Source organism: Hyaena hyaena, unplaced genomic scaffold (assembly GCF_003009895.1).
Source record: "Hyaena hyaena isolate Hyena2069 unplaced genomic scaffold, ASM300989v1 scaffold_1158, whole genome shotgun sequence".
NCBI classification, from domain to species: domain Eukaryota; kingdom Metazoa; phylum Chordata; class Mammalia; order Carnivora; family Hyaenidae; genus Hyaena; species Hyaena hyaena.
The window spans coordinates 307,836-334,495 of record NW_024081790.1 but is presented as its reverse complement, the minus strand read 5'-3'; the positions used below and the strand labels follow the sequence as shown (position 1 = coordinate 334,495).

The window sequence follows — 26,660 nt, the reverse complement described above, 5'->3', positions numbered from 1 at the left end:
GTAAAGGCCAGGCTTGGAATGGCTTAGAGCAGTGCTTCTTAAACCTTCTCAGGATGAAATTTTTAAATCAATCACAGACCAATATTTTATAAAAATGCAACAAAAATGAACTACTAGGAAAAAGAAATGCTGATTGGATATAGTGGTAACATCAAATTGCTATAAAAGTCCCTAATTACTTACTTTAAAATTTCTGTATTAGCTTCTTGCAAGCTGGTAGCAATCCACAAATAGGCACTGGTGTACAGACCAAACTTTGAGTACTGTGGGCTTATAGTAATTGGGCCCACATCCTATTGGTCAGAACTCAGTCACATGGCCTGATCCAATTGAGTGAGCCTGGAAAATATAGTGCCTACCTGCCATGAAGAGAAGGCAGTGTTGAATTCACAGCACTGCCTCTGCAACATGCTGTAAATCAGGGGTTTACTCCTTCTTGCTAGGGGGGCCCAGTTGTTTACAAGGATATTGTCTTATTTATGTTCTAAGATCTAGGTTCGAAAAACCCTAACTTTGCAGGGCAGGAAGGAAAGAAGATTGGGAAACTGCCCTGCACAGTGTATTCTCCCCAGGTTTACAGATCCTGACCTTGGGTAAAATTCCAGTTGAATAAAAATTTTGTTCAAGGGCACACAGGCTGCAGTGAAGTTCCTGTTACATTCCAGATCTCTGGTACATGTGTCAAGTGACTACTGTTACTGCTTCAGATTGTGGAGGAGGACCCTTCCTCATCTACCATGTGTCACCAAAGGGACTAGAGTTACCTCATTTTTGAAAAAGAGCCAGGTTATAGGTCTAATGTGACAATGCAGGAAAAAGTAATTCTAAATACATTTATAGGCTGCCAAAGCTCTGCAAAAATAGTCCATTTCAACACTCATAGAAAATGACTACTGAGAAACAGAGGCACTCAACTCTGCAGTTATATAACTTTGTACTGTTGTTTCTTTTAAAGTTTTTATTTATTTTGAGAGAGAGAGAGAAAGAGAGAGAGAGCGAGCAAAAGCAGGGGAGGGACAGAGAGAGAGAGAGAGAGAGAGAGAGAGGGAGAGAGAGAATCCCAAGCAGGCTTGCACCATCAGCACAGAGCCCGACATGGGGCCTGATCACACAACCCTGAGATCATGACCTGAGCCAAAATCAAGAGTCAGATGCTCAACCAAGTGAGCCACCCAGGCACCCCTGTAAGATTTTTTTAAATAAACTTGGCATTTTAGATACAAGATGCCAATGTAGTCAGAACAACTTTGCTGAGGCCTATGTGCCATGAAGGACAGCTGTGTTGGGCAGATAATGATGGAGCCCAGCCCAGACCCCCCTCAGATCCCACCTTCCCATTTGTTGTCTGCTCTTGGCTTCACCGAGCCTTTGCTTTCAACACCTTAATGCTCTTTTTGAGGCCTGCCCTTCAGCCTCTGGAGCAGGCCTCTCCAACTGGTAAGGAGAGCCAAAAGCCCTGGGAATTTGTTCCCCTGGGCAGCCCTGAAGCAATGACAGATAGGTACAGGAGTATGACAGCCCCACTCCTTTGCCTGGGTTAGGACAACTTTATGGCATAAGTTCTTACACTCCAGATCAAAAGGAAGATACCCTCTATGGGACCTGAGATCTCATCTTTGTTCCCCATTTTTTTCCTGGAAACATTTTATTTCTTTCTTTATTTACCTATACACAAATCCTCATATCAAGATTTGCTTCTGGAGGAATCCAACTGAAGACATGTGTCCTTTAGAACTAACACCCCCGCAGAGCAGTCACCTCGTTGACAAAATAGCCATGTCTGAAACAGCAAGATTTCCAACCTCAGCTGGATCCTCAACACTGCTGGGTGCTTCTTTCAGCTCTTCCCTGTTCTCTACCACTGGTTTCTTGTTCAAGACCTTTAGAAAGGTGAGGCAGGCTGTCAGGGGGCCTCCATTTTCCCCGATCCTCCTTCCCTATCCCACAGACCCTCTTACAGCCTTTTTGGGATCAGCTTGTTTCCTCCTCAGAAGAAAGAACATGTGTTCCTGCCTCTATGAGCAAGATTTCATCTCCTCCTCTGGGCTTTGCTCATCAGTGACCTCCTTTTGACCTTTATCATCCCAGTCACTCTGGCTTCTAAATAAATTTAAATGTTGTTAAGACTGTTATAAGATACAGTCCCCTCTCCCCAAATTATCTCCATATTGGAAATCTCCAAACCCAACTACAGTCCTTTTTCTCCATTCTTTTTTTTTTTAATATTTTTATTTATTTCTAGGAGAGAGAGAGACAGCATGAGCAGAGGAGGGTCAGAGAGAGAGGGAGATACAGACTCTGAAATAGGCTCCAGGCTCTGAGCTGGCAGTCAGCACAGAGCCCAATGCGGGGCTCGAACCCACGAACTGCGAGATCATGACCTAAGCGAAAGTTGGACACTTAACTGACTAAGCCACCCAGGCGCCCCTCTTTTTCTCCATTCTTAGTCAAAGGTCTAGAAGAGACAGGTCCACTCGCAGTCTCAACTCTTCATTGGTGCCACAATCTGCAGTGACCTGATTTTGGAACCAGCCCCCATGGTCTGTGGATATGCTTCCCTTTGAGGCACACATTGGCTTTCTAATTATTCATGGCCCATCTAAGAGCTTACTATGTGCCAGGCTCTATGCCCAGCACTTCATATGCATTTCATTACTTCACTCCCACCCCCAAAGCACCACATTCTCTTTTCTGTCCTCCCACATCCAATCAGTTAGCAGGACTACTTTTGATTGTATTAGTAAAATACATTTGAACCTCTCTTCTTGTCTTTCTCTTCACTGTCAATGGCTTTGTTCAGGTACCATAATCTCTAGCCTTTTAATGGTTCTTCCCTGCTCTTTCTATTAGAGTCCATGTTCCACAAGGCAGTGAGAGGGAGCTCATTAAAGCTGAAATTAGGCAACTCCACTGCTTAAAACCTTCTAAGAGTTCCTACTACATTTAGAAGAAAATCAGCATCTCTTGTCAAAATGGCCAATGAAGTCCCTGGTAGCTTCTGCCTCTCCTTCTCACCTTGTCTCATGCTGTTCTTCACTGTGTTGGGGCTGCATTGGTTTTGTTTGAGTCCTGAGAATGTCCTTTTCCTTCCGCGGGCCTTTGCACCTGCAGTTCCCACTGCCTGTAATGTTCTTTTCTTGCTCTATCAATTTTACTTCTTAGAGAGATACTGCTCCCGCCACAGCTCCTCCAGCTTATTCTCTTACTCAGCCTTTTGTTTGTCTTCATATCACTTAATAGGATATACAATTACCTTGTGATTTGTTTATTTAGCTTGGTCTGTACCCTCTTTTCTCCACTGTAAGTACTGAGGGAAGGAACATAGGCTTATTCACTCTTTTCTTACAGTAACAGTGGGGAAAGAACAGTGCTGGCATTTAGTAGAAGCTCAGGACATTGAGCTGAAACATATCCTTCTCTGTGAAGCCTTCAGCACCATGAGAGTTAGGGGCACCATACTGTGAATTCCTATAGCAGTTTGAATACAGCACCTTAATCCAATAACCACGTTGTTATTTATTGTCTCCTCCACCACACCATGGTGAACAGAACTATATCTTACCCATTTTTAAACCCCCAACATCTAGCACAGTGCCTGAATCATAGTAAGCACTTAATAAAATAAGTGATGGATGAATGTATGAATAAATGAATGACATCTTATTCTTCCAGCTGGGAATGACTGAGAGGTGGGTGCCAGCAATTTTCTCTGGGGACAGAGAAACAGGCACCATGTTTTTGGAGATGGAAGTCTGAATTTCACTTCTGAGGCTAGATAGCTCTTCTATATCTGCAAGGAAAATATTTTGGGGAAAAAAGCTGTTGAGCTATACAAAGGTGAAATGAAGTTCCCTTTTTGAAATAAGAAGTTTGCAGACAAGGAGATGCTAAACTGTTCTGCATAATTATGTAAAAGATTTTTTCATGTGGGTAGAGTTATAATTCTGCACATTACTTCTTTTCGGAAAAACTATTTTTCCTCTCTGTGGCTACTCATGGAAGTAAGCAACATTCCAAGGGAAGAGTCATAAACATGGCAGCTGTGTCACTGTGAAGGACCAGGGTTAAGGAGAGGAGTGGCTCAAGAAATCATAGAAGGAAGTCATCACATAGTATGCACCCCAAAGGATAAACCTTGTCACCTGCTCTCCTGGATTAAACACAAGAATTGAGGGGCAACTGGGTGGCTCAGTCAGTTAAGTGCCCAACTCTGCATTTAGGCTCAGGTCATGATCTCACAGTTTCTGAGTTCAAGCCCCATATCAGGCTCTTTGCTGACAGTGTGGAGCCTGCTTGGGATCCTCTGTCTCCCCCTCTCTCTGGCCCTCCCCTGCTCTCTCTATCTCTCTTTCACTCAAAATAATTAAGTAAACATTAAAAAAAGCCAAGTATTGATTTGTTCATAGTTATAGTGTCAAAAATTAAAATTTAACATAGAAGTATATGTTATGGGAAAATAAAGTGTTTTCATAGATCACAGCTACTTTCTTTTTCATATCTTCCCAGTTAATCATTTTTCATTTATCAATTGTTCTTCTTTCTGCCAGCATACAAAGTTTTTTGGGGGGTTACGTCTTTATACATAATGGTACAAATATTTATTAACTCATTAAAAAATTTTCATAATATGATTTATTTTACTCTTTGCCCAAACTGTAGGCAGACCTATAATAGAGTAGAACTGAGCAAAGAGGACCCCCAAAAGAAGCCTGTAATTTGGGGCACATGGTAAGAGCCTTCTCCATGAGGACATTCAGGGATGGGGCAATGGTATGAGCAGCTTGGCTCTTTCTGTTGGCTTGCATAGAGGAAAATGAAGAAACATCTGGAATTTTGAGGTTGAAGACCTAGACTATGGTTCTGACTCAGACACTTCTTAGTCATGTGACTTTATCTTTTTCAAGGTGTTTTGTTTTTTATAAAATGGAGACTTTCTCATTTCTCCTTTGCAACCATGAGATCTAATTCCAGCTAACAAAATGTAGGGAGAAGTCTGTTGGGGCTTCTGGGAGAATTTCTTCCTTGAGAAGAGGAAAGCTCTTTTTCCCACCATCCCTGCTGTTCCTTCTTGTTTGGATGTTAGTGGAAGATTCTGATTCTTGGAGCTATGGCAGCCATCTTGGGAGCATGAGGTAAGAAGCATGAGGACCAAAAGCTGACTTGTTGAGAGTGGCAGACTAAGGAACTAGAAATTGCCTGGGGTTTTTTGACTTCATAAAATTTCTGAACCAATCTGGAGCTACCTCCCTTCAGGTTTCTAGGCTTGTGAGATCACTAAATGACTCTACTGAGTGAATCACTGCTACTCAGGTATTCCATTACTTGCAGCCTTGTCTCTATGTCTGGATTTGAGACAATCCAAATCAGGACAAAGAGTTTCACTGGAGTTTCATATTATGGCAGGGGTGGAGGTGACCCTCAGAAATAACCAAAACCAAGAATTCAGATCTCCCTAGAGAGTGCCAAATCTATTTCTCCACTCTAGCTTTTAAAATGTCAGAGTTCTGGGGCTCCTGGGTGGCTCAGTTGGTTGAGCGTTCAACTTCTGCTCAGGTCATGATCTCACAGTTCATGGGTTCGAGCCCCATGTTAGACTTCATGCCGTCGGCTTCCTAGTCTGCTTCAGATACTATGTCTCCCTCTTTCTCTGCATCTCCCCTGCTTGCATTCTCTCAAAAATAAATAAGCATTTGAAATAACCTTAAAAATCCCCAGGGTTCTAACTGACCCCAGCCTGAGTCAATCACCCAACTTCTGGCCAGGAGCAAGGCCACCTAGCATAGAGGAGGCCATTGGGGTTCACACCTGTGGGTGAGGTTCTTTCCAGAGAGGTGTATAGCAGTGAGCTGAAGAGCCCTCCCAGGGGCAGTCTCTCAGAAGTACCAAGAAGCCAAATACTTGTCTTTGACCTCTTACCACAGCCCCTTGAAATTTCTACTACTGTTGTCACTTTGTCAGTTTAAGGAACCTATATAAGAGAAGAAGCCCCAGGCACACAGTAACATGTAACTGGATTGGTGAGTGACAATTATGAAGTGGATGGGTACAACATGAGTCCATTTCTTACTGGGAGGATACAAATGGAAGGAGAGGGAAAAGAAACAGTCTTTAAGTACGGGAAATTCTGTTGGGGACCTCTGGGAAACTCTAGATCTTGAACCATTCCACAAGAAGACAGGGAGGTGGGGGTATTTACCACCATCCCCATTGCTTGAGGTTTGTATCTAGGGTGTCTGCTCCCTGGCACTTATGGGTCATGCCTGCAGCACACCCAGGCACCCTGTCTTGAAGACAGAGAGAACCCTAATGCAGGGAGGCAGAGAGATTCAGGCTTTTGAGGTGTGAAGCTGACAGTGTACTGGGAACTGTCTATTGCTGCAGGGAAGCTCAGGTGGACACAGGTGATATTGAGAAAGGCATCAACAGTATCTGCCACGCCCCCTCTTGACTGAAACTAGTTCACTTTGGGTTTTTGTTTCTTATGACCAAAGGAATCCTGATAATGCCACTCACTTCAGTTCTTCCCACAGAAGCAGCCATGCCCATGTCGGGCCAGCCCTGTGTACGAGACACTGCTGCCAGGAGCATTTGCCTTGACATATACAACACCAGTGGCTACTGAGAGGTCACTGAAAGCAGAAGGATTGATGCGCTAACTGCAGGGCAAGGGGTCAAGAATGGCTCATTGTGTTATTTGTCCATGGAGTGATGCTACCTCCTGTTTGGTGAAGAGCTCTGGACACATGAGTAGCCAAACATCTGGAGAAATAGTAAGGCACTCAGTGTATTCTCTTCTCCAGTGATAAATAACTCACTTTTGGTGCCACATGATCTCAAAGCATGATGCTTAAACCAAACTTTAAAGATTCTTTTGAACAGCACATGAATGGAATGGGAAGGTGAGCTCCAAACTGAGATGCACTGCAATTATCTGCTGGCCTCCTAGCTACAGAAAGTTTGTTTTTTTTTTTACCAACCAGAAAACAAGCTAGTTGCTTCCATTAGGAATGCATTCAGCTGCAGGGAACAGAAATGTGACTTCAGGGGCTTTTATGAACAGGACCTTGCTCTCCTCACATAATGAGAGAACTGGGAGGATATGGTCGCTGGCAGTAGTTTACTGGCTGACCACACTGTCAGAGACTCATACCTGGAGTTACTTTCATGTAGTGGATGAATTATAAGTGTGCTCACTCTATTTGATCCTTCTACTGAAGGGAACTTCTGTGTAAAGTTCCAGAGACTGAAGAAGCAAAGTAAATCAACGGATTATTAAAAGTAGTGTTGGGGCACCTGGGTGGCTCAGTCAGTTGAGCTTCTGACTTTGGCTCAGGTCATGGTCTTGTGGTTCGTGGGTCCAAGCCCTGCATTGGGATCCCTGCTGTCAGACTGTCGGAGAGGAGTCTGCTTTGGATCCTCTGTCCCCCTCTCTCTCTGTCCCTCCTCTGCTTACTCTCTTTCTCTCCAAAAATAAATTAAAAAACATTTAAAAAAAATAATAAAAGTAGTGTTAAAAATGATGAGCACAAGAAAGAAATCCCAACTCCCCTTAACCCCCAAAACCAAACCGAAACAAAAATAATGAGCATGTGTCTTAGGATTTGGTAGTGTTCGGTTTAAAACGTGTTTTGCCTCCTTCCAGGTCCTGGCCCCTGCAAATACTTAAAACAGATATTTCCTCTTTGTTTTGTTTTGTGCTGTTGTCTCCTGTGCTCTGTGATCAAAATCATTGTCACCAGTAGAGGCTGTAGAGCAGAGAAGGCAAGTATTCAGCCTTGGAACCACATTTGAACCGGTATCTTATAGTTCAACATAATATTATAATTATCATTATTTGGTGGCCATTTATTGAGTGCTGATCATGAAAGAATTTTAAGAGCTCCTAGTGACCAAGCATGTCTGTGCCCCTGATAAGCTGGGCGCCATGCTGCTTCTCTAATTTTTATTGAACACCCCTCATCTTCTGGCCTCCAGGTAATAATGTTAAAGATAGAAACTTTTCCTACTTTTCAAACTTCACTGTGTCCCCTCAGAATGAGAAAGCACTGCCAGCATCTTCTGGAAGATTAGGAGAGCAGTAAGATTCCGTAGCCACCTTCCGGCTGACATTTGAGCCCTGCTTTCAGCACGGTCAGGACTTTCAGAGGCAGCCAGTATATGGCTTGTATCAAACTCTATATTTAGGAAGAACAACTGTGAGCTATGACAGGAATTCTCTTTAACACTTAGCCTTAAACCGAGTTTCCCTCCAGCCCCGAGCGGGGAGCAGCTCTCAGTACCGGGTGAGGCACCGAACACTTGAGCTATTTCAGCCACATGCAAAGCATCGGAATTGAGATCACAGCTCAGAGGACACCGGGCGTCCCTTCCACCTTCTGAGGAGCCTTGTATTCTTGCAGCTGGCTGCTTGGGACTTTCCTTAGGCAGTAAACAAATTCATAAAGCAGGTAAGCAGAAGGACCCAGCTCGGGCAGCTGGGATTTCTGAAGGAGATTTCCTTGATACCTAACTTGAAGTGACTACTTAGAACTTTGTAGGCTTGTGACTAGTGGATGTAGCTTCCTTGTAAATTCACTGTTCAGTGGTGGTATTGCTGATTCTGTTTTATAAGTTGTGTGTGTATGGAAGGGAGCTATTTGAAAGAATATTGAACTAAAAGTAGTTTTCATTGATGGTGACGTTACGAAAATTTCCACAGTCCAGATAGGATGACTGTGACCCTGAACATCATGTCATTTCATTCTTATGGCCAGAGTTACAGTCAGTCAGCTACAGAGTGATTTGGGCTGTAAGCCTAGAAATAATCAGGAGAATTTGCAGCAGCAGAAAGCTATAATGTTAGTGCTCTGACTTACCTAAATGCAAATGATTGCCGGAGTTGTTGCACAGTACAAGTTTAAAATGCTTTGCCCCTCTCCTTAAGCACTGGGCTTGGCCTCAATGATAAAGTTCTATCATTGTACGGATTGATTGACATTACAAATCCATCTTTTTGAAAGCACCACTTTGGTCACGGTGTTCCCCGTGCCCAGCAGGGTGGAAGTTAGCACCTGTCTGTTTCTGGGTGGACACCAGGTTCTGAGACACGGCAACGATGAGAGTGTCTCTTGCCTCTCGGCATATTTCAGGCAAAATGAATAAGGAGTTAGTCAGTTCAGACAGCTGAACATCTTTCTACACCCTTCTCAGGGATTATTTTTAGCTGTAGGACAGAAGATAATTCCCCATGAAAGTGAGCTTCAGCCATTTAATAGACCTTGAAAAAGAACGAACAAAGCCCTTTCTATCCAGATATTGATTTATTTTACACTGAATCCCTTCTTATTAAATTAGTGATATTAATGTTGGCAAATTTTTAGTAAGTGAAAAGGTCTTATTTAGAAGTCAGATATTAGGTGCTACCCAATCAAAACATCAGCAGAGGTATATTGTATATGACTCAGCATACAGACCATTAAAGTTCCTCACTGACCTGCACATCTTCCAGGAAAACCCCACTGTGCTAACGTGGCAAGCATTTCCATTATAGTATAGACTTTGTAAAAGTCAGTATATGTCTTGTCAAACTTTCCGTGTTCCCAAATTTTAGCCAGAACTAGGAGACACAGTAATAGAGTGCTTTAAAGAGTACCTCTTTGGATGAAAAGCTGTGGCCAGCTGTGAGTAGAGTTGTGCGTCTAAGGCATAGCTTTCTTTTTTGGTGGTGAGATGAGGCGTGCAGATAAAGAAGGAAGGTGCATTCTACACTGCATCCCTCATGGAGGTGAATGCAGGGCCAGGGAAACAGCTAGGGAACACTGTCTATTTTTATTCATCAGCGTGCCTTGCCCTGATTTCTCTGCAAATAATGAGGACAGCGGGAACGGCTGCAGGACTGATTTATACAAATGTTATATAGCCCATTTGCAAGGAATGAGAGCTGGGATCTGACCAACTTTCTAAAGATGTCTCTACTGTAGACTGACATATATGTTAAGAAGGAATTCATATGTAAATGAGATTATACAGAGGCTATATAGGAGAGGAGGCCAAAGTAGATCTTTTAGCTTGAGAGGTCCACAAAAAAACAAAGCAATCCAGTAGGTTAGTTAGAATGAGCAACACATTCATTGCCCATTTTTTGTTTACATGTTTCTATTGTAATAACAAAAGAAGTTTCCTACTTCTTGTTTCAAATTGATGTATAGTAACTTTTTAAAAGTTTCAAATGATATTGGTTTGACTGTAGTTGTACACACAGAGAGAAAACTATATGCAGAGATGTTTAAAGTCCTGTGAGAATTATTGCTTTGCATGACTTCTAATAGCTTTTGAGGAATAGAAACATTAAAAATTAAACTGCTCAGATTTTCCTTTTGAAATTGAACTATGTATCCTAGATCCAAAAATTAAAAAGCCTTCATTGATTCTTTGACACTGCGGGAAAGACAGAAATCTATATGAAACAGGTCACAGAGAAAAATGCACTCCTAATTGTTCAATTTCTTGTTGCTTTTTAATTTTTTAACCAAAACGAAAGTAATTCTAACTAAACTCTTCTGGATGGAGGTTATATATCTATGTATTATCAAGACATTCAAGTGAAACTAAAAAAAAAATCTCATTGTTTTCATGTATGTGACTCCAAAGACTTATATTTGGATGTATTAGAGGTTTAAAAATTATGTAATTTTTTGACTTCATATAATAGAGCCTAAGACTTTGAAGATCTAAAAGACAATGTTTTTCAGAGTTCTCAGCTCTTTTTTCTTTACAAGTGGTAAGAGGCGTCATTACATCAATTCTTTTTTTAAAAAAAATGTGTATTTATTTTAAGAGAGAGAATGCAAGTGAGCAGGAGTGGGGGGAGGGGCAGAGAAAGAGAGGAAGAGAGAGAATCCTAAGCTGGCTCCATACTGTCAGCACAAAGCCCAACTCGGGGCTCAATCTCATAAACCTTAAGATCAGGACCTGAGCTGAGATCAAGAGTTGAACACTCAACTGACTGAGCCACCCAGGTGCCTCCATCAATTCTCGCTCCATACTTTAAGCTGTAGATCAGTAAAGTACTGAAAAGTCACTAGCTGTGGACAGTGGCAATAAAACAATAAATATTTGCATCATGCTTTATTGTTGACAAGGTAGTTTGGGGAACATTATGTCATTTTGATTCTCACCACAGCCTGTGAATCAGGTAAAATTTGAGGAAGAGGAAAGGGGCCTCGAAATGTTAGGTGACATAGGCCAGGTTGCACAGAACTTGTAGCAAATGCTCACACTGCTGTCTGTGTTCATAAATTTATTCACAGGTTAGCACCTACATTTACACCAGTCAGTAGAGGAATGTCACTCAACCCATTTTATACTTGGGGTTTAAGTAGCGATATGTTTTTCATTCACTCAACATTCACCTTTTTCCATTGGGCCTGTCAGCATTTTATAGGCCTAGCTATGACAAAACTTATACGTGTGATAACAGGCCAGAGCCAGGCTGTTCTCTGTCCCCCTAGTGCCAGGAAAACCTTGGCCACTAGTCACTGTGCTTTAAGCCAGGTCTCCTGATTTGAAAGAAATCACGAATCCTTTGGGAAGAAAGCACTGTTGCATCTTAGGGAAATGACACAGTCATGTAAGTCCTATTTCCCTTCTGAGGCTATTTCGTTAAGAGAAGAGAAGAGAAGACACAGGCACCTGGGTGGCTCAGTCTGACTCTTGATTTCGGCTCAGGTCATGATCTCACAGTTCGTGGGACCGAAGCCTTCATTGGGCTCTGCCCTGTCAGTGTGGAGTCTGCTTGGGATCTTTTCTCTGCATCTCTTTCTGAACCTCCTCTGCTCGTGCTCTGTCTCTTTCTGTCTCTCTCAAAATAAGTGAATAAACATGAAAAAAAAACAAAAAAGAAGAGAAGACAGGTGAGGCTTGCAGCTGCCTGTGTTGACAGAGTCTGGGATCTGCACACCGAGAGGGGAGAGGTGGCCCCATCCTCACAGCACCTCCCAGGGCCGTGCACGGTAAGCACAATGTGCACAATTGAGTGGAGGGTGTCGCAGGAGTGAGAACATAGTTCAGGCCATTTTTCTTTGGGTGTTCATCGAGAGGAGGAGCTCCCAGTGGGCTGACACACAGCCCTGGCCACAACTCATTCAGATCAGAAGTTCAGTTTCAGACGGAGAGCTTCTGAGGCCCTAAACAAAGGTGTTTTATTCCCACAACCTCTTTGCTTTGCTGCTCTTGGCAGTGGGGGCAGAAGGGCAGGGAAGGAGATGATAGCGCCTTTCAAGTTTCTGATTGCCTATCATTAGATCAGGGCCAAGGCGTCTCAGCATTTCTCCTCCTGAATGATTTATCTGGGCGCTCTAGTGTTCCCTCTCCCCAAGGCATTAGGAAGGAGAGTCTCTAAGTAACTTCGGAAACTGAGATGGAAAGAATATATGGCCAGTGAAAGGGGTGACTGCCCAGTTGAATTATGAGTTAAGTTCTAATTTATCAGGACTGAGAATCTGAATGCCGCCACCTTTAACAATTTCTCACTTGTTTTTTTAGGGATAAGACCCCGTGAATATGTCAAAACAGCCGGTTTCCAATGTCAGAGCCATCCAGGTAAGTAGGCATATTTGTGTTTTAACATCAGCTCTGTGACGCCTAGCCTGTTTGCTTAATAACTCAGACCTTTTGTGATTGTTCACCCCTAACTTGGTAATTAACTTCAAGAAAAGTATGACTCATAGGGCACCAATAAGACAGGATATAAGGCTGGTAAGGTAGACTGAAGAGGGAGAAGCTATTTTTGTTCTGAATTGTTCTATTTTGTGCTGAATTGTAAGACAATCAAAGTTATGACTAAGAATCAAATGATTGTCTACAAAAATGTAGTGTTTATTTTTTTGATGTTTTTCAATCTATATGTTTTTGATATGCTCATGATAGCAATTAACAAAATTCAATTTCCATTTTTATATCCAATTAAATTTGCTGACCCATCTGTTTAGAATACATCCTTTCCTGTCAAGTGTTCTTCCCAAGGCATGGGTATTTATCTTGTAAAGTCTGTATGCTATTATGTCTCTTCCTGTCTTCTCAGCAAACAAATTCTTTGGTTGTTTCCACTGACTTAAGAGTCACCCCAAAGAGGGGAGGGGGAAACAGGCATTTTGGAACACAAACACAATAACGAAGGTAACTTTCAATATTTGTTTTTACTCAATACTTAATTTGGTATACTCTTGAGGTTTCTGTGTTTAACTCTCAAATGGCTCCCACACTGTGATGCTGGGCACAGTGCTTTAGTATAAATTTCCATCTTTCTCTTCCATCAACAAAGAGTCATCTGTGCTTTCTTTAAAGGAGCCTTTAAACTTTTTTTTTTTCCTGGACTTTTTCTGAATCCCACAGGACATGGGGCACAGTTTCTGAATATTTGGGATCTGATGCACTGTCACTGTCGCAGCATAAACATAAGTGATTGACCATATTGTAGAGGGGTGTACGTGTGGCCAGGTTGTGGGGTTAGAAATCCTAGCACACACTGGTGGTAAAGGTGGGTGGAGGGGCTGATCTTTACCTGTCATGATTAATGCACGGTCTTAAATGGATGGGCTTCTTAAGTGGCAAGATGTATTACAACCTCTGGAAACCAGTCATAGAACAGAATACCAAGGAAGAGCCTATTTGCAAGGATCCAACTCCACATTGCCATGTTTGGCCCTGTTGTGTCCACCTAGTGAGTCTCTGGCATACCTTGAATTTATTTTGCCTCCCAGACCTGTGGGCATCCTTGAACCTTTGAATCTTCTTTTTAGGAGTTTGAATCCTTAATCCATACTGGGGTGGAGTCATGGGAAAACTACTTCATCTCCGCCTTTGTTTCCACATCTGTAAAATGGTGATAATAACAATACTCATGTCCTAGAGCTACACTTACAAGTTGCTTAAAACAGCATAGTAAACCCTCATTAAGTGTCAATTGTTATCATAATAATTATATTCAGGAATGCTCTATGTTAATGGGATGAGAAATAATACGGTTTAATCATTGCATTTAGAGATCCTAAATTGAGTTTGTTTTTGTGTATGGTATGAGAAAATGATCTAGTTTCATTCTTCTGCACGTTGCTGTCCACTTCTCCCAGCACCATCTGTTAAAGAGGCTTTTTTCCAGTGGATACTCTTTCCTGCTTTGTCAAAGATTAGTTGGCCATACAATTGTGGGTCCAATTCTGAGTTCTCAATTCTATTCCATTGGTCGATGTGTCTGTTTTTGTGCCAATAGCATACTGTCTTGATGATGACAACTTTGTAGTAGAGGCTAAAGTCTGGGATGGTGATGCCTCCTGTTCTGGTTTTCTTCCTCAAAAGATCCTAAAGTACTAACATAAAACTTCCTTTTTATTTTGCAGGATACAAAAACATAGTCTTCTCTCAGGCTGTCTTTGCTTCTCTTCCTTTTAAAGCTGAAAGTGTGTTGATTTTTCTTCCTTAGTGCTTTCTGGATTCCCTCAAATCTACACTGAACACTCACCAGTATTTTATCTACTAATTTTGACCTTGATATATTTTTAGGTCTGTAATATTTAAAAAGCTGCTATTGACTATTCTCAGTAGCTGTTATTTTACTGCATTTAACAAATTCCATCTACTCTACCAACAAAGGCAATAGAGTGGTTTCTTATGGATGTGGTATTGCCTCTTTCAATATACTTTGTGCCACTCAAAAGGCCTAATTTAATGCACCTTCAAATGAAATATTATTTCTTGTGGCTAAATAGGATTTGCACTATCTGATACTTTTCTATAATTTCTGCATTAACCTAAAGTAGGGTCTATTAAATAAAATACGAAAATGGTTACACTATATAAAATGGTTTATAGTAGTAATATTATCTAGGGCACAGTCCTGTCTGGAACAAATAGAAACCCCAAATGATGAGGGAATGCTCTCATTGTTTAAATACCACTTAAAGATCTTAAATGTTCTCTTCAACATATTTTAGTTGCTTCTCCTTTTTGAAGTTTTTTTAAATTTTAAATTAAAAAAATAACGCTTATTTATCGTTTTTGAGAAACAGAAAGAGACAGAGCATGAGCAGGGAGGGGGAGAGAGAGAGGGAGACACAGAATCCGAAGCAGGCTTCAGGCTCTTAGCTGTCAGCACAGAGCCTGACACGGGGCTCGAACTCACAAACATTGACATCGTGACCTGAGCCGAAGTCAGACACTTAACTGACTGAACCACCCAGACACCCCTTTAAGTTTTTTATTTTGGAGGGAGAGACAGTGTGAGTGGGGGAGAGGGGCAGAGAGAGAGAGAGAGAGAGAGAGAGAGAAAGAGAAAGAGAGAGAGACAGAGAGAATCTTAAGCATGCTGAGCATGGAACCCAATGTGGGGCTTGATCCCACAACCCTGGGATCATGACCTGAACTGAAATCAAGATTCAGACACTCAACTGACTGAGCCACCCAGGTGCCCTGCTTCTCTTTTTTATTAGGATCTTATTTCCAATTCAACTGTTATTTCCTGTGTATGCACTTTGTGACAGGCACTGTGCAAAGTGCAGGCCATGCAGAGATGAATTGATACCCAATCCCTCTCTTTGAGGGACTCATAATCTCCAGGCCTTACTAGCTGTGTGACTTTGGGCAAGTTGTTCATCTTCTTTGTGACTTGGTTTCCTTATCTATCAAGTGTGGAATTAATAGCAGTACTGGTCTCATAGGGTTGCTCAGAGAGTTAAGTGAATTAATACATGTAAATACTCAGGCCAGTGTCTGGCTTGTTATAATTGCTTAATAAATATTAGCCATTATCATCAATCATCAGTCATCATCATCATCAATCATATCACCACCATCATCTAGGTTCAACAGTTCCCAAAGTGTGTCTCTTGGAATACTAGTTTTATGGGATGTTATTTGTTAACCAAAGGATTCCATGATAAAGTGTTTGCAAAACACTACATTAAGCAAAGCTGAACAGGATCTTTACTGCAGAATTTCTCAGAGTCCATAACTTGGTAATGGTTTTGTGTATTTACAAGAAAGTGGTGATGTATGCAAAGTTTTCTACATATTGGACTTTTAGTTTCTTATTATCTTTAAAAAAATTTTGTTTATTTATTTATTTAGAGAAAGAGCATGAGTGGGAGAGAGGCAGAGAGAGAGGGAGAGAAAGAATCCCAAGCTGACAGCATGGAGCCCAATGAGGGGCTCAGTCCCATGAACCAAGAGATCATGACCCGAGATGAAATCAAGAGTTGGTCATTTAACCAACTGAGCCACCCAGGCACCCCTAAATACACTGGATCTTTTAAATAAGTATTTTGCAGGATAGTATTTTGCAGCACAAACTTCTAAAAAATAATGTCTTAGATCTCTATTTTGTCTGGATTGAGCAGACTTAAGCCACTGTCAACTATACTTACAATAGGTGGGCATTTAGACAGTTGAACTATTGCACCTATGTGCATCAGACATGTTAAAGATTGTTATAATAAATAAAATAATGAATAGCAAGGGCCTGGTTGATAGCACACAATTCCTTGAGAGAGGTCTCTCTTTTTTATAAAACATTTTTCATGTTTATTTGGGGGGAGAGAGGCAGAGAGGGAGACAGAGAATCTGAAGCAGGCTCTGCACTGTCAGCACAAAGCCCAATGTGGGACTTGAACCCACAAACCATGAGATCAGGATCTGAGCCAAAGTTGGATGCTCAACCGACAGAACCACCCAGGTGCCCCAAGAGAAGTCTCTTTTAACTATCCAAGTAGTGCATGGAATGGCCTTGGTTTCTTTTCAATTAGTTCCATCTCCCCCCTTGCCCCAGATTAATAGGGAGGCCAGAACCAGGCCCAACCTCAGAGGACATGGCAGTTGTCTTTCATATCCACATTGAAAAGGTGGCTTTGAATTATAAGGGGATTCTAACTAAGTCTAGATTTCTTTTCAGTTGTATTAATGAAATCACATTTATCCAGGGACATAAACATATCCTGAAGGAGTCAGCTGATCCTTCCCTTACCTGGACAAGGCCTCTGTCTCTGAAGCAGCTATAAGGCTGTATCCTAGATGTTGGCAAATATTTTATATAAAGGGCAAGGTAGTAAATACTTCAGGATTTGCACATCATTGGGTCTCTGTTCTGACTACCCAACTCTGCCATCATAGCACAAGAGCAGATATAGGCATTACATAAATGAATGAGTGTGGCTGTGTGCCAATGCAACTTTATAAAAACAGGTGGCAGGTTGGATTTGGTCCATGGGCCATAGTTTGCTGACCTTGGTTCTGTACTATCCAGGCTGCTCATTAAACCCTATTGTTGATGGGGATGGAGTTGCAATCAAGATAACATTAGCACACTCAGCATAGTGGGTCTGATCCCTTCAGATGAAAGAATTTGACATGACAGGTGGGGAAAGCTAGGGCTTCTGTGAAATCCAGTCCTATCAGTGATCTGTTCAGCAAGGCTCTCTAATGAGACCAAGTGACCCTGGCCACTGGCAGCACCTGCCTGTCCTTCCTCTTCCTCCTGAACACACTCCCTTTGTAAATCACCATGGGCCTCCCTAGAGCCTCAGCTTACCCAGAACCAATGTTCTCTGGGTCATCACTGGCTTTTCTCTCCATCATTGATCTAAGTGAGCTGAGTATTACTTATTCTCTCTCATGAAAGCTGAGAGCTTCATGGTTGAATGGAAGAGAATTCTGTGCCCTAGTCTTAGCTCTGTTCTGTGACTTTACCCCCGCTGGTCCTCATGATCTGCAAAAGGAAGGTGTTGCTAATTTATTAAATGGGCTCCAAGCCTCTGTGCAGCTCCTAATAGTCTATGAATTTCCTGAGAATAACTTCTAAGGTTTATTATTAGGATGATAATAATGGTCATGGTTTATTAAGGGTTTACTATGTACTTGGCACAGTACAGTGAGATCCCCATGGATTGTGATGGAATGTTTAGAGAAGTGAAAGAACTCATGTAGGATCACACAGCTTGTAAGTAGGAGAGTCAGGATCTGAACTCAAGTCATGTGATCCTCAAGCCCATGTGTGGAAGCACTCTGCAACATGCTCTAGTCTCATTGCTTACCACCCCCACCGTGGCACAGAGAGTGAGAATGGAGGAGTGGATGGGACCATCTAAAGGGTAATCATAAGTACCAAGGCTACCTCAGGGGACAGTTGCCATTTTACGGATGCCGGGTCCTGCCTTTTAAAGAGCTCAAGTGACATTCAGAAAGAATGTCAGCATTTTAGGGAAGAAACTAATAGCCTACCCTGATTAAAGTCATCTGAAACATAAGTTGGCTAGGAGTGAAAAGTACAAAGTAAAGTGACTCGGTGACACACATGGTCTCAAAGTACACACAGCCATGGCCACTGCATTACTACCTCTCTGCTTAATTGACTTAACCAAGGTTCTTGTGGAATGAAACCCAAGTCTTTTATTATATGTTTTAAAGGAATGATTATATGAATGCTGCATCGTTAGTGAGTTGTGTGGCTTCTTACGGGAACTTGTCTGTTGCTACCCAACCCACGTGTAGAACAGAATATCATGATGCCTTGAGCTTCAATATTTCTTTACCTTCACCACCCATTATTATTATTCTTCCACTCCTCATTGCCCAGGTCATAAAGTCTCTATGGAAGAATAAAACAGCCCAACCAGAGTCTTTACAGATAGTTGTCAGGGACTCTGTTTCCTGACTATGATTTCTAGTTTAAAAAGGATCACGGGTACATGACAAGTCCTTGGCACAAGGGAATAAACTATCACCACCCATGTTTTGTCCATTAACCAAATACATTGGTTAAAGCTAAAAATAATATAATGATACATATGTTCCTTTAATATTTTATTTAAATTTAAAAGTAAAAATGAACCTTCATTTGTCACTTGTTTTAATGTACAGTCAAGGCCTTTTCTTTGATCATCTACTATTTATTATGTAAACCACTATAATACACTGTTTATCATTTCTACCAGGGCTCCATGTTGATAACATGAAGCAAGTAGTCCTATGTTGGCCAAAAGATGTCATATTCTGAGGCTGACATTTACAAGTACTTGAGACATATGGCCTGTCCTCAACCAATTATACACACTATCTTAATAGCTTTACAGTACATTCTTGATATCTGCTTTTCCCTGGATGACAAGACTACAGTTGAGTCATTCAGGAAATTATTGGAGAGAACAAAGTATTGAGAACAAAGAGAGAGAAGAAAGCTTTTCAGTATGAAACATCATGGGTGATAGACAGTGGCTGAATGGGAGTTTCTCAAGATTGTGTTGAGTGGTAAGTTTTGTATGTTCTGAATCCTTTCCAGATTTAAAGAATCCCTAAAGACAAAGAAGTTATATTGTAGTGATACAGAATATTTATTTTAAAATAGGTTGGACTGTATTTTAGTTGGTACATGTGTGTATTTCTCTTAATTTAGGCTAATATATCAAGTAAGAATCTTATCCTCTAATCAGGTATTGAGGAACTTCTTTCTGAAAGTCTTCTATGAAGATGCTAGAAATCTCAAAATGTCATATCCTGCTCCATTCAGAGAGGCCCACGGCACTAAAAATAGGAAAGTGCAGAAGGAAATACTACAAAATGCAGCCCTCTGGGGTTTCCTCTGCCTGTGGCCTGGGAGGATGGCATGGTGGTGGGGTGGCTATAGATTCTGGCAGGAGTGGATAGAGACCTTTGAAAACTAAAGATAGAATCAATGGTGGTCATCTGAAACAAATATGCAATGAGAGGAAATTCCAAAAGCCTCAGCACTAAAAGGAGAAACAGTGGGGACCAAAACAGAGAGGGGGAGATAAGAGAACAATGGCTATGGAAAGCAAAGTGGATAGGGATTGTTAGTACCCAGTGGCAGGCAGCTATCAGAATCCAACCCACAGCGGAAAGAAGATGTCACTCCATTGTATGCCACATATGAGTGGCTGTGGAGGGACTACTGTTTCCAGAATCCTCAGGCTCAAAGCCTGGAGCCAAGCAGGAGAACAATACAAATAATTAAGGGAGTGGTGGAATTAACTTACAGGGAATTCTTTCTACTTTTCTTCACCTAGTGAGATCAAGTGTAGTATTTATTTCACATCAGATAGGTCTATTATCAGGGAACTGTATCCTGTTCTGGCAAGAGATGATCTAGTAGATTTTTTCCATTCCCAACTTCAAGGATGTAACAAATTATGTATAGGCTGGGAAAGCAATGCTCTAGGGTTGCTGTATCTGGGGCATATTTAAAAATGTCTAGGATGAATAAAGTCAAGGAGGGAAAAGAAATGCAAGAGAATGTATTACAAAAGGAAAAAACAAAAGCCTGCTTCCTTTGCATTTATACAGAATCTATATAGAGAATGAAGTCCAACCCTTATAGAATAAACCAACATAAGGTCTAATAAAATCAATAATATGGAGTCAACTCAACATACAGAAAGTCTAACATCAATGGCCTGGACTGACTCCATTTGCTTTCACAAAAATGTAGCTCATATTAGAAATTCATTTTGAATAACAAATACCATACCCAATTTCCAGATGGAAAAATTAAACAGTGAGAACGTATTATTTGTGTTAAAACAGAATAAGTCAGTGAAAAGCAAGAATATGACACAATTCTCTGGCTGATGAAATGAAAAAGAGAGCTAAGGTCTACATATTTCTATCGAATTCAAGTTACAAGAAATATTTCTTATGGCTATAATTTAGTGTGTAATTTGTCACTCAAATATCACCACCCTACAATTACATTAATGAAACATCTCTAATCATTTACAAAGCACTTTTCTGACACTCCCTTCAGGTGTACGTTCATAACTGGATATTTGATGCGTTCTTGGGCTGCTTTGGATGCTGTCAATATCTGCTGTCAAAAAACCCATTTACATTCCTGGTTTTTTGACTGATGCCTTAAAGATGAAAAAGCATCAAGTCAGCGAGTTAATGGCTCATTTTTCAATGTGGCCTTTCTTTGACACCTATTTTGGAATTATCCATTTTGCACGCCCCTTTCCCATGGCCATTTTCAAAGTGGAAGCCTGCAATTTTTGTGCCAGTTTAGAGAATTTTAGAGTGGTTAGAGATCACTCTGGCCAAGTAAAAAGAGCTCTTTAGATAGGGCTTGATAGAGTGAAACAGTCTGTCCCTAAGGTGAGGTGGCTCTGATTTGTAATCCTGGCTTTTCCTCGGACTGTTTGTGTGACTTTGAGCAATTCCTCTAACTTCTTTGAGGATCAGTTTCTTCATCAGTGAAACAAAGGTGATAGTCTGAACCTCAGAAGTTTGTTGCTCAGGGTCACACAAACAGTCCGAGGAAAAGTCAGGATTGCAAATCAGAGCCGCCTCACCTTAGGGACAGACCAGGGCTTGCAGGTGGCTAAAATAGTGTGTGGTGAATGGCTTGGGGAGGGGTTACTGTCCCCAACCTCACACCAAGTTAAGATGAATGCCAGTCTCACCCTCAATTTTGTCACAGGTATGGGCATTTGTTAAACATAAATTTGTTAGCAAGCAGGCAAGAAACCGTTTAGGCAGACTGTCTGTGAGCTCCACGAAGACTCAGCTCTTGTCGCTTTACGTGCTCCAGGTGACTGTCACCTCACATCAAAGGCTCACGTGAGGCACATGGGGATTCTGGTGCCTCTAGTTGGCAGCAGCCAGCTGGAAATCCTCATTATCAATGGCTGGAGACAGGCCCATTTAGGGATCACTCCTTGAGCTCTGTTTCTGCAGATGCAATCTACAGGCTATCAGATTCTTACACTCTGTTCAGCAGGTCGGGGATTGTCTCTAAAATATTTTAATCAATCTACATACCCTAACCTCTTCTAATTTTGTCAGTAAGAGCCATTTCTTTTTTTTTTTTTCTTTTTAAATGTTTTATTTATTTCTAGGAGAGAGAGAGAGACAGCGTGAGCAGGGGAGGGTCAGAGAGAGAGGGAGTCACAGACTGAAACGGGCTCCAGGCTCTGAGCTGGCAGTCAGCACAGAGCCCGACGCGGGGCTCGAACCCACGAACTGCGAGATCATGACCTAAGCGAAAGTTGGACACTTAACCGACTAAGCCACCCAGGCGCCCCAGTAAGAGCCATTTCTAAAGCTCATGCCGTTATTCCGCTTATTTCTGACATTTTTTCAAACATCAAAACCTCAGGTGTTGGTTGGACATATGACTAACAGAAGGACGTGGGGTAGCAATTGTGGGAACATGGTCTTAGTGATATTTTACCATCCAACCACCACCCTACGAGGATGAACTCTCACGTAGAGCAACAGAATTCTCTAGAGCTTCAGTTTAAACGAACCTGAACATATAAAATATGACATGGTCTTATGCTAGTTTAAAGTAAATGACAGATGACTTAACAATGAGAAGAACAAACATTTGAAATACATGTCAATGCTCATCCACTTAGGGATGATCTCTATCAAGGGTTGTCAGATATGGTCCCCCACATTTGAAAGAACCTGTCATGGCCCAGCGCTTAGGGGAGGCAGATGGGTTCTGGGCTCCCTGCTACCTTAGCCAGAGCAGCTCTACCTCCACCTAGTTTGCATTTTAGATGTTCTCACAGTACTTTACTTGAAGGAAGGGTTCCATAGCTAAAAGGTTTGAAAACCACTGACGAAGCTTAAAGTTCATACTACAAATGGGAAAAATGAGGCCCAGAACAGTTGTCACTTTTTCAAGTACAGAGAATCTGTAACAACTCCTAGCAGTGGGCTTTTTTCACTAGCATAAGCCACCTGTTTACCATGGAGAGGCTACATGCATTGCTAAAATTAAACTCTGAGCAGGAAAAGGTGATTTCCAATAGCATGTGCTTTACCGAATACATTATCCTGGAAGACCTTTATGTGTTCCTTTACCGTAAACTACAACCTACTATAGAGCATACACACTTCATTAAATAGGTTAGTTCAGCAATCAGGTCTTTCAGAAACCGTATGTTAACTTCAACTCACCATTAGGAAGACACCCTCTGTAGATACTCAATAAATGGGTTAGGGTAGTGATGATATAATTAAACTTTTAACTGGTTAACCTTTTCCCCAAAAGTCCCTATACTGACTTTTCCCTTTTTAAAATCAAACTGCAGAAATGGAGATAGTTATTGGCTCAATATGAATAAACTTCTGCAGGTCTTACATTGTTTTGATCTTATTTCAGGACCCTAATGATATTTCATTCAATCTAAGACACTGTCAACTGTAAAATACTATTAATTCATGTTCTGCTAAAAAAGGAAACAAACATGCCAATTAAATATTTAAGAAACCATTGGTGGTAAGATACATTTTGATTATGGAGATATTAAAAGAGGTGCATCTTGGAATTCACGAAGTATGCTACCATATTTGCCACAGTATAAGACATATTTCCCCCTTATTATATGTCGCACCTCCTCCCACTCTAGGACACTGGTATTTCCAATAAACAGAATAGCATAGAAAGTTCAGCCTTAGGCTTTCCAAAATGACTTCCTCTAAGATTGTGCTGCACTTATATTTTGGCATATATAGTATACACTGATCAAAAATACTTCTTGGCTTGGTGGCCCTAGCAATGGTGATTTACCTCCTTGATACCCACCACAAACCTTTGGATCTGTTTCCTTTCTGTGGGATCAGTATTGTATATTCTAGTACAAAAGGAAGTTTTAAAGACCCTAGAGGGAAAATGTCACTTCCTTCTCTTGGGAGAACACAGATCTACCATGTTTTCTGAACATGGATACTGGATATTTCCTGTGTCTTGAGTTAAACATTTCCCTAGAAACAGAGTTTCTATCAGGCATTTCCAAAAGGACCTTACCACACTTCCTAGTAATTTTGTTGGGTGTGGTACCCAAATTGTCCAAACTGTATCACACATAGTCAAATATTGTGTTCCCTTTGCTCAGGCATCGTTTTTATGCATAATATCAAAGTGCAGTTTCAACTTTTCAAGTCCATATATCCAATTACTCATAAGGCAACATTTTATCATAAGTGGAAAAAGTTAGGTTCTACCTTAAAAAAGAAGTTTTAATGCTTGTTTTATGTGAGTGATGCTTCTGGTTGGTCTGCATTAAACATTCTTGCCTTTTGATATCAGATTAAATATGGATAAAATACAAATTTACAAATTATTTTCCCCAGATTCAAATTGCTCTGTCAGTATATATTCCTCACATAATTTAACATTTGGCCCGTTTCATGTTTACTAGATGTTTTATGTTTACTGGGGATGGAGATTAGCATGTTATCTTAATGAAGGACAAGAATCTATGAAGTATGATACCAATGAACTTGGCTTTCCACACTCATCTTATGCACTGACCAACACAGTGCTGTGCTGGGGAGAAGGTGGAGGAGAGTAAATTACAGAGACCACAGGAGGTGCTGGAACAGTCATAGGACATTACAGAAAGGAGGAAGGGGTTTAGGAGGTGTGAGCATGCCCCTCGTATGGTAAATCTGAAGGAACCTGAAGGAGGGACTAAGGTGTCGGATGGCTTCTGTGGATGCTGTTTCCTCCTTTCTTATCATTATGTGTTCCTTCCTCATCTGAGGAAGAGGAAAATATCAAGTGCCACAGAAGGGCAACAGCCAGAACAAACTGTCTTGAAATTCTTCTATCCAATGGGGAATCGTGAAATCACTGCACAGACCTAAAGAGGAGTACCAGAAATCTGTAATAAATGGAAGTCAAATTTCCATTTGAATATTTTTGTACTGTCATTATGGCAATTTTCTTGAGGTAAAAAGCTTTAAAGATGTACTTTTCAGATGTGTTTTTCATCACAGTGATTACAGTCTCTGAGTGTCATTCCAAGTTCCTACTATTTTTGAGCTAAATCTTCCCTGCTCTTTTCTTTTAGGCAAATATCAACATCCCCATGGGAGCCTTTCGGCCAGGAGCTGGGCAACCCCCCAGAAGAAAAGAGTGTACTCCGGAAATGGAGGAGGTGAGGAAAGCTTAGTGGCAGAGCTCAGCCCTGTCTTTCTCCTGCAGACTCCTGACTAGAGTGGGGCAAAGGCAAGGTGATGGTCAGCTCTCCAGGACAAGGGAGGCATGAATGGATTTGGGTCAGGGAGTCATTACAAAGTATATGCATTTCTTTGACTTTCTTGCTTACTTAGCCATGAAACACACTGCTCCTTACTTCTCTTCAGCCCTTTAATGGCCTGGCACAGTTACTTGAAGATGCTGAGTTTAACATCTAGTTTGTTGAGTGTGTGTGTGTGGGGGGGAGCATAGCCTCTCACATGCTCTTGGTCTGGCAAGAGTCACTAGCTTGGTAAGGTTTCACCTGGAGCTTATTTTGAACCAAGCAGGATGTATTTAGTATAGCTTCTGATGAGTGACAAACCCCAGTGGGAGCGTAGGTAATAAGCACATTAAATTACTTGTGGATTCAAACAAAAAGCCCCAATTTCTGGGTATTTCTTTTGAAAAGAGGACTTTGCAAGGGAGTCTATCAATTTCTGTCTTTTTTTTCCTCCCTCTAATTCTTTACCTTTCCTCTAAATTCAGATGCCCACTTGGCTGAAATGAATGCTAAAATTCACAGTAAGTGCATTAAATAGAGAAGGGTGCCCTCCCCAAGGTCTATATTTCTTCCCCAGCTGTGACTTTTCTGATGAAACTTGGACAGTCTAGTTCTGAAAAAAAAAATGCAGGTTTTGGGGCTTGTCATTAGCACAAGACAAGGAAAGTCGAATTCAACGAAGCCACAGGGCGTAACCAACTGTATTTTATCTTTTTAAAAAGACTTTTTTTTTTTTTTAACTTTTGTAGGTGACCTTTTTGGTATTTGCCCCCAAAGAACACCTATCACCATTTCAAAGTTTCCTAAAAAAACTTTAGTTGTCCCTCATCTAACCTTTTTCCCCCCATAAATAATTCCTGGTATGGTCCCAAGTTAGTAGTTCCAGCCTCCTATCAATAGAAAGATAAGTTTTCAAAGAAGGAGATGGAAGTATTTGAGTAATATCACCAAGTTCTGGAATTTCAGTCACTAGGTCACTTTGATGAATAAAAATTTTGGACATCCAAGTTGAAAAGGCCCAGCACTACCCTGTTCTTATGGTACATAATCTCAAACTCTGATGCTACTGACTGGGCTATCCAGTTAACTCATAATCATTGGCTCTCCCTCTGGGACTTTGGTTAAGTATTTCTGAGCCTATGTCTGCCAAATATGACCCACTCTTCCTCAGAGGGTTGCTGAGAGGAGTCAGTGATATAACGGACACAGCACAGCCTACCAACCATTCAATAAATGATTGTTCATCAATTGATCTAATTATCCAATTTTCATGAACAACTCTTTGGCCTATTATTTTGCATATTGTAATAAAAAGGCATGGAGAGGTTGAAGAGAGGGCAGCGGAACTCTTTCCACACCTGCATTTAGGTTTTCTTCCTGTGTTTCCTTAAGCCATGTCTGTCACTACCATGGCATTCAGTCAGAAGGTGGCTTGACCTTTTTTCTCACTAAACCAATGGCTGTAACAATGGTTTTGGAGGTTTGCATCTCATCTTCCCTTGTGGTATACAGATGACCTTCAGTTCTCTGTACAACTGGTACTTTCCTCCTCACAAGTGTCCCAGTTAGGGGGTTGGAAGAACATTTTGCTCTCACTCTTGTCTCCAGTCTGATGGTTCCAGCACATTCTAAAATAGACAAGAA

At 41.3% G+C, this 26,660-nt stretch overlaps 1 protein-coding gene across 3 annotated transcripts in view; it reads left to right on the top strand.

Annotated features, from left to right (window-relative positions):
- Window positions 1-8,366: 8,366 nt before the first annotated feature.
- Window positions 8,367-26,660, top strand: part of SMPX (small muscle protein X-linked) — a 54,521-nt gene continuing 36,227 nt past the window's right edge. Inside the window, exons 1-3 of one of the 3 annotated variants that reach the window (XM_039222563.1) lie at window positions 8,367-8,447; window positions 12,523-12,579; window positions 24,846-24,932. In XM_039222563.1, coding sequence (XP_039078494.1) covers window positions 12,541-12,579; window positions 24,846-24,932 — 126 coding nt within the window. In that variant the 5' untranslated portion in view covers window positions 8,367-8,447; window positions 12,523-12,540. Of the gene's footprint in view, window positions 8,448-12,095; window positions 12,175-12,351; window positions 12,427-12,522; window positions 12,580-24,845; window positions 24,933-26,660 lie in introns of those variants that run through there. The other 2 variants (XM_039222562.1, XM_039222564.1) reach the window with 2 other exon arrangements.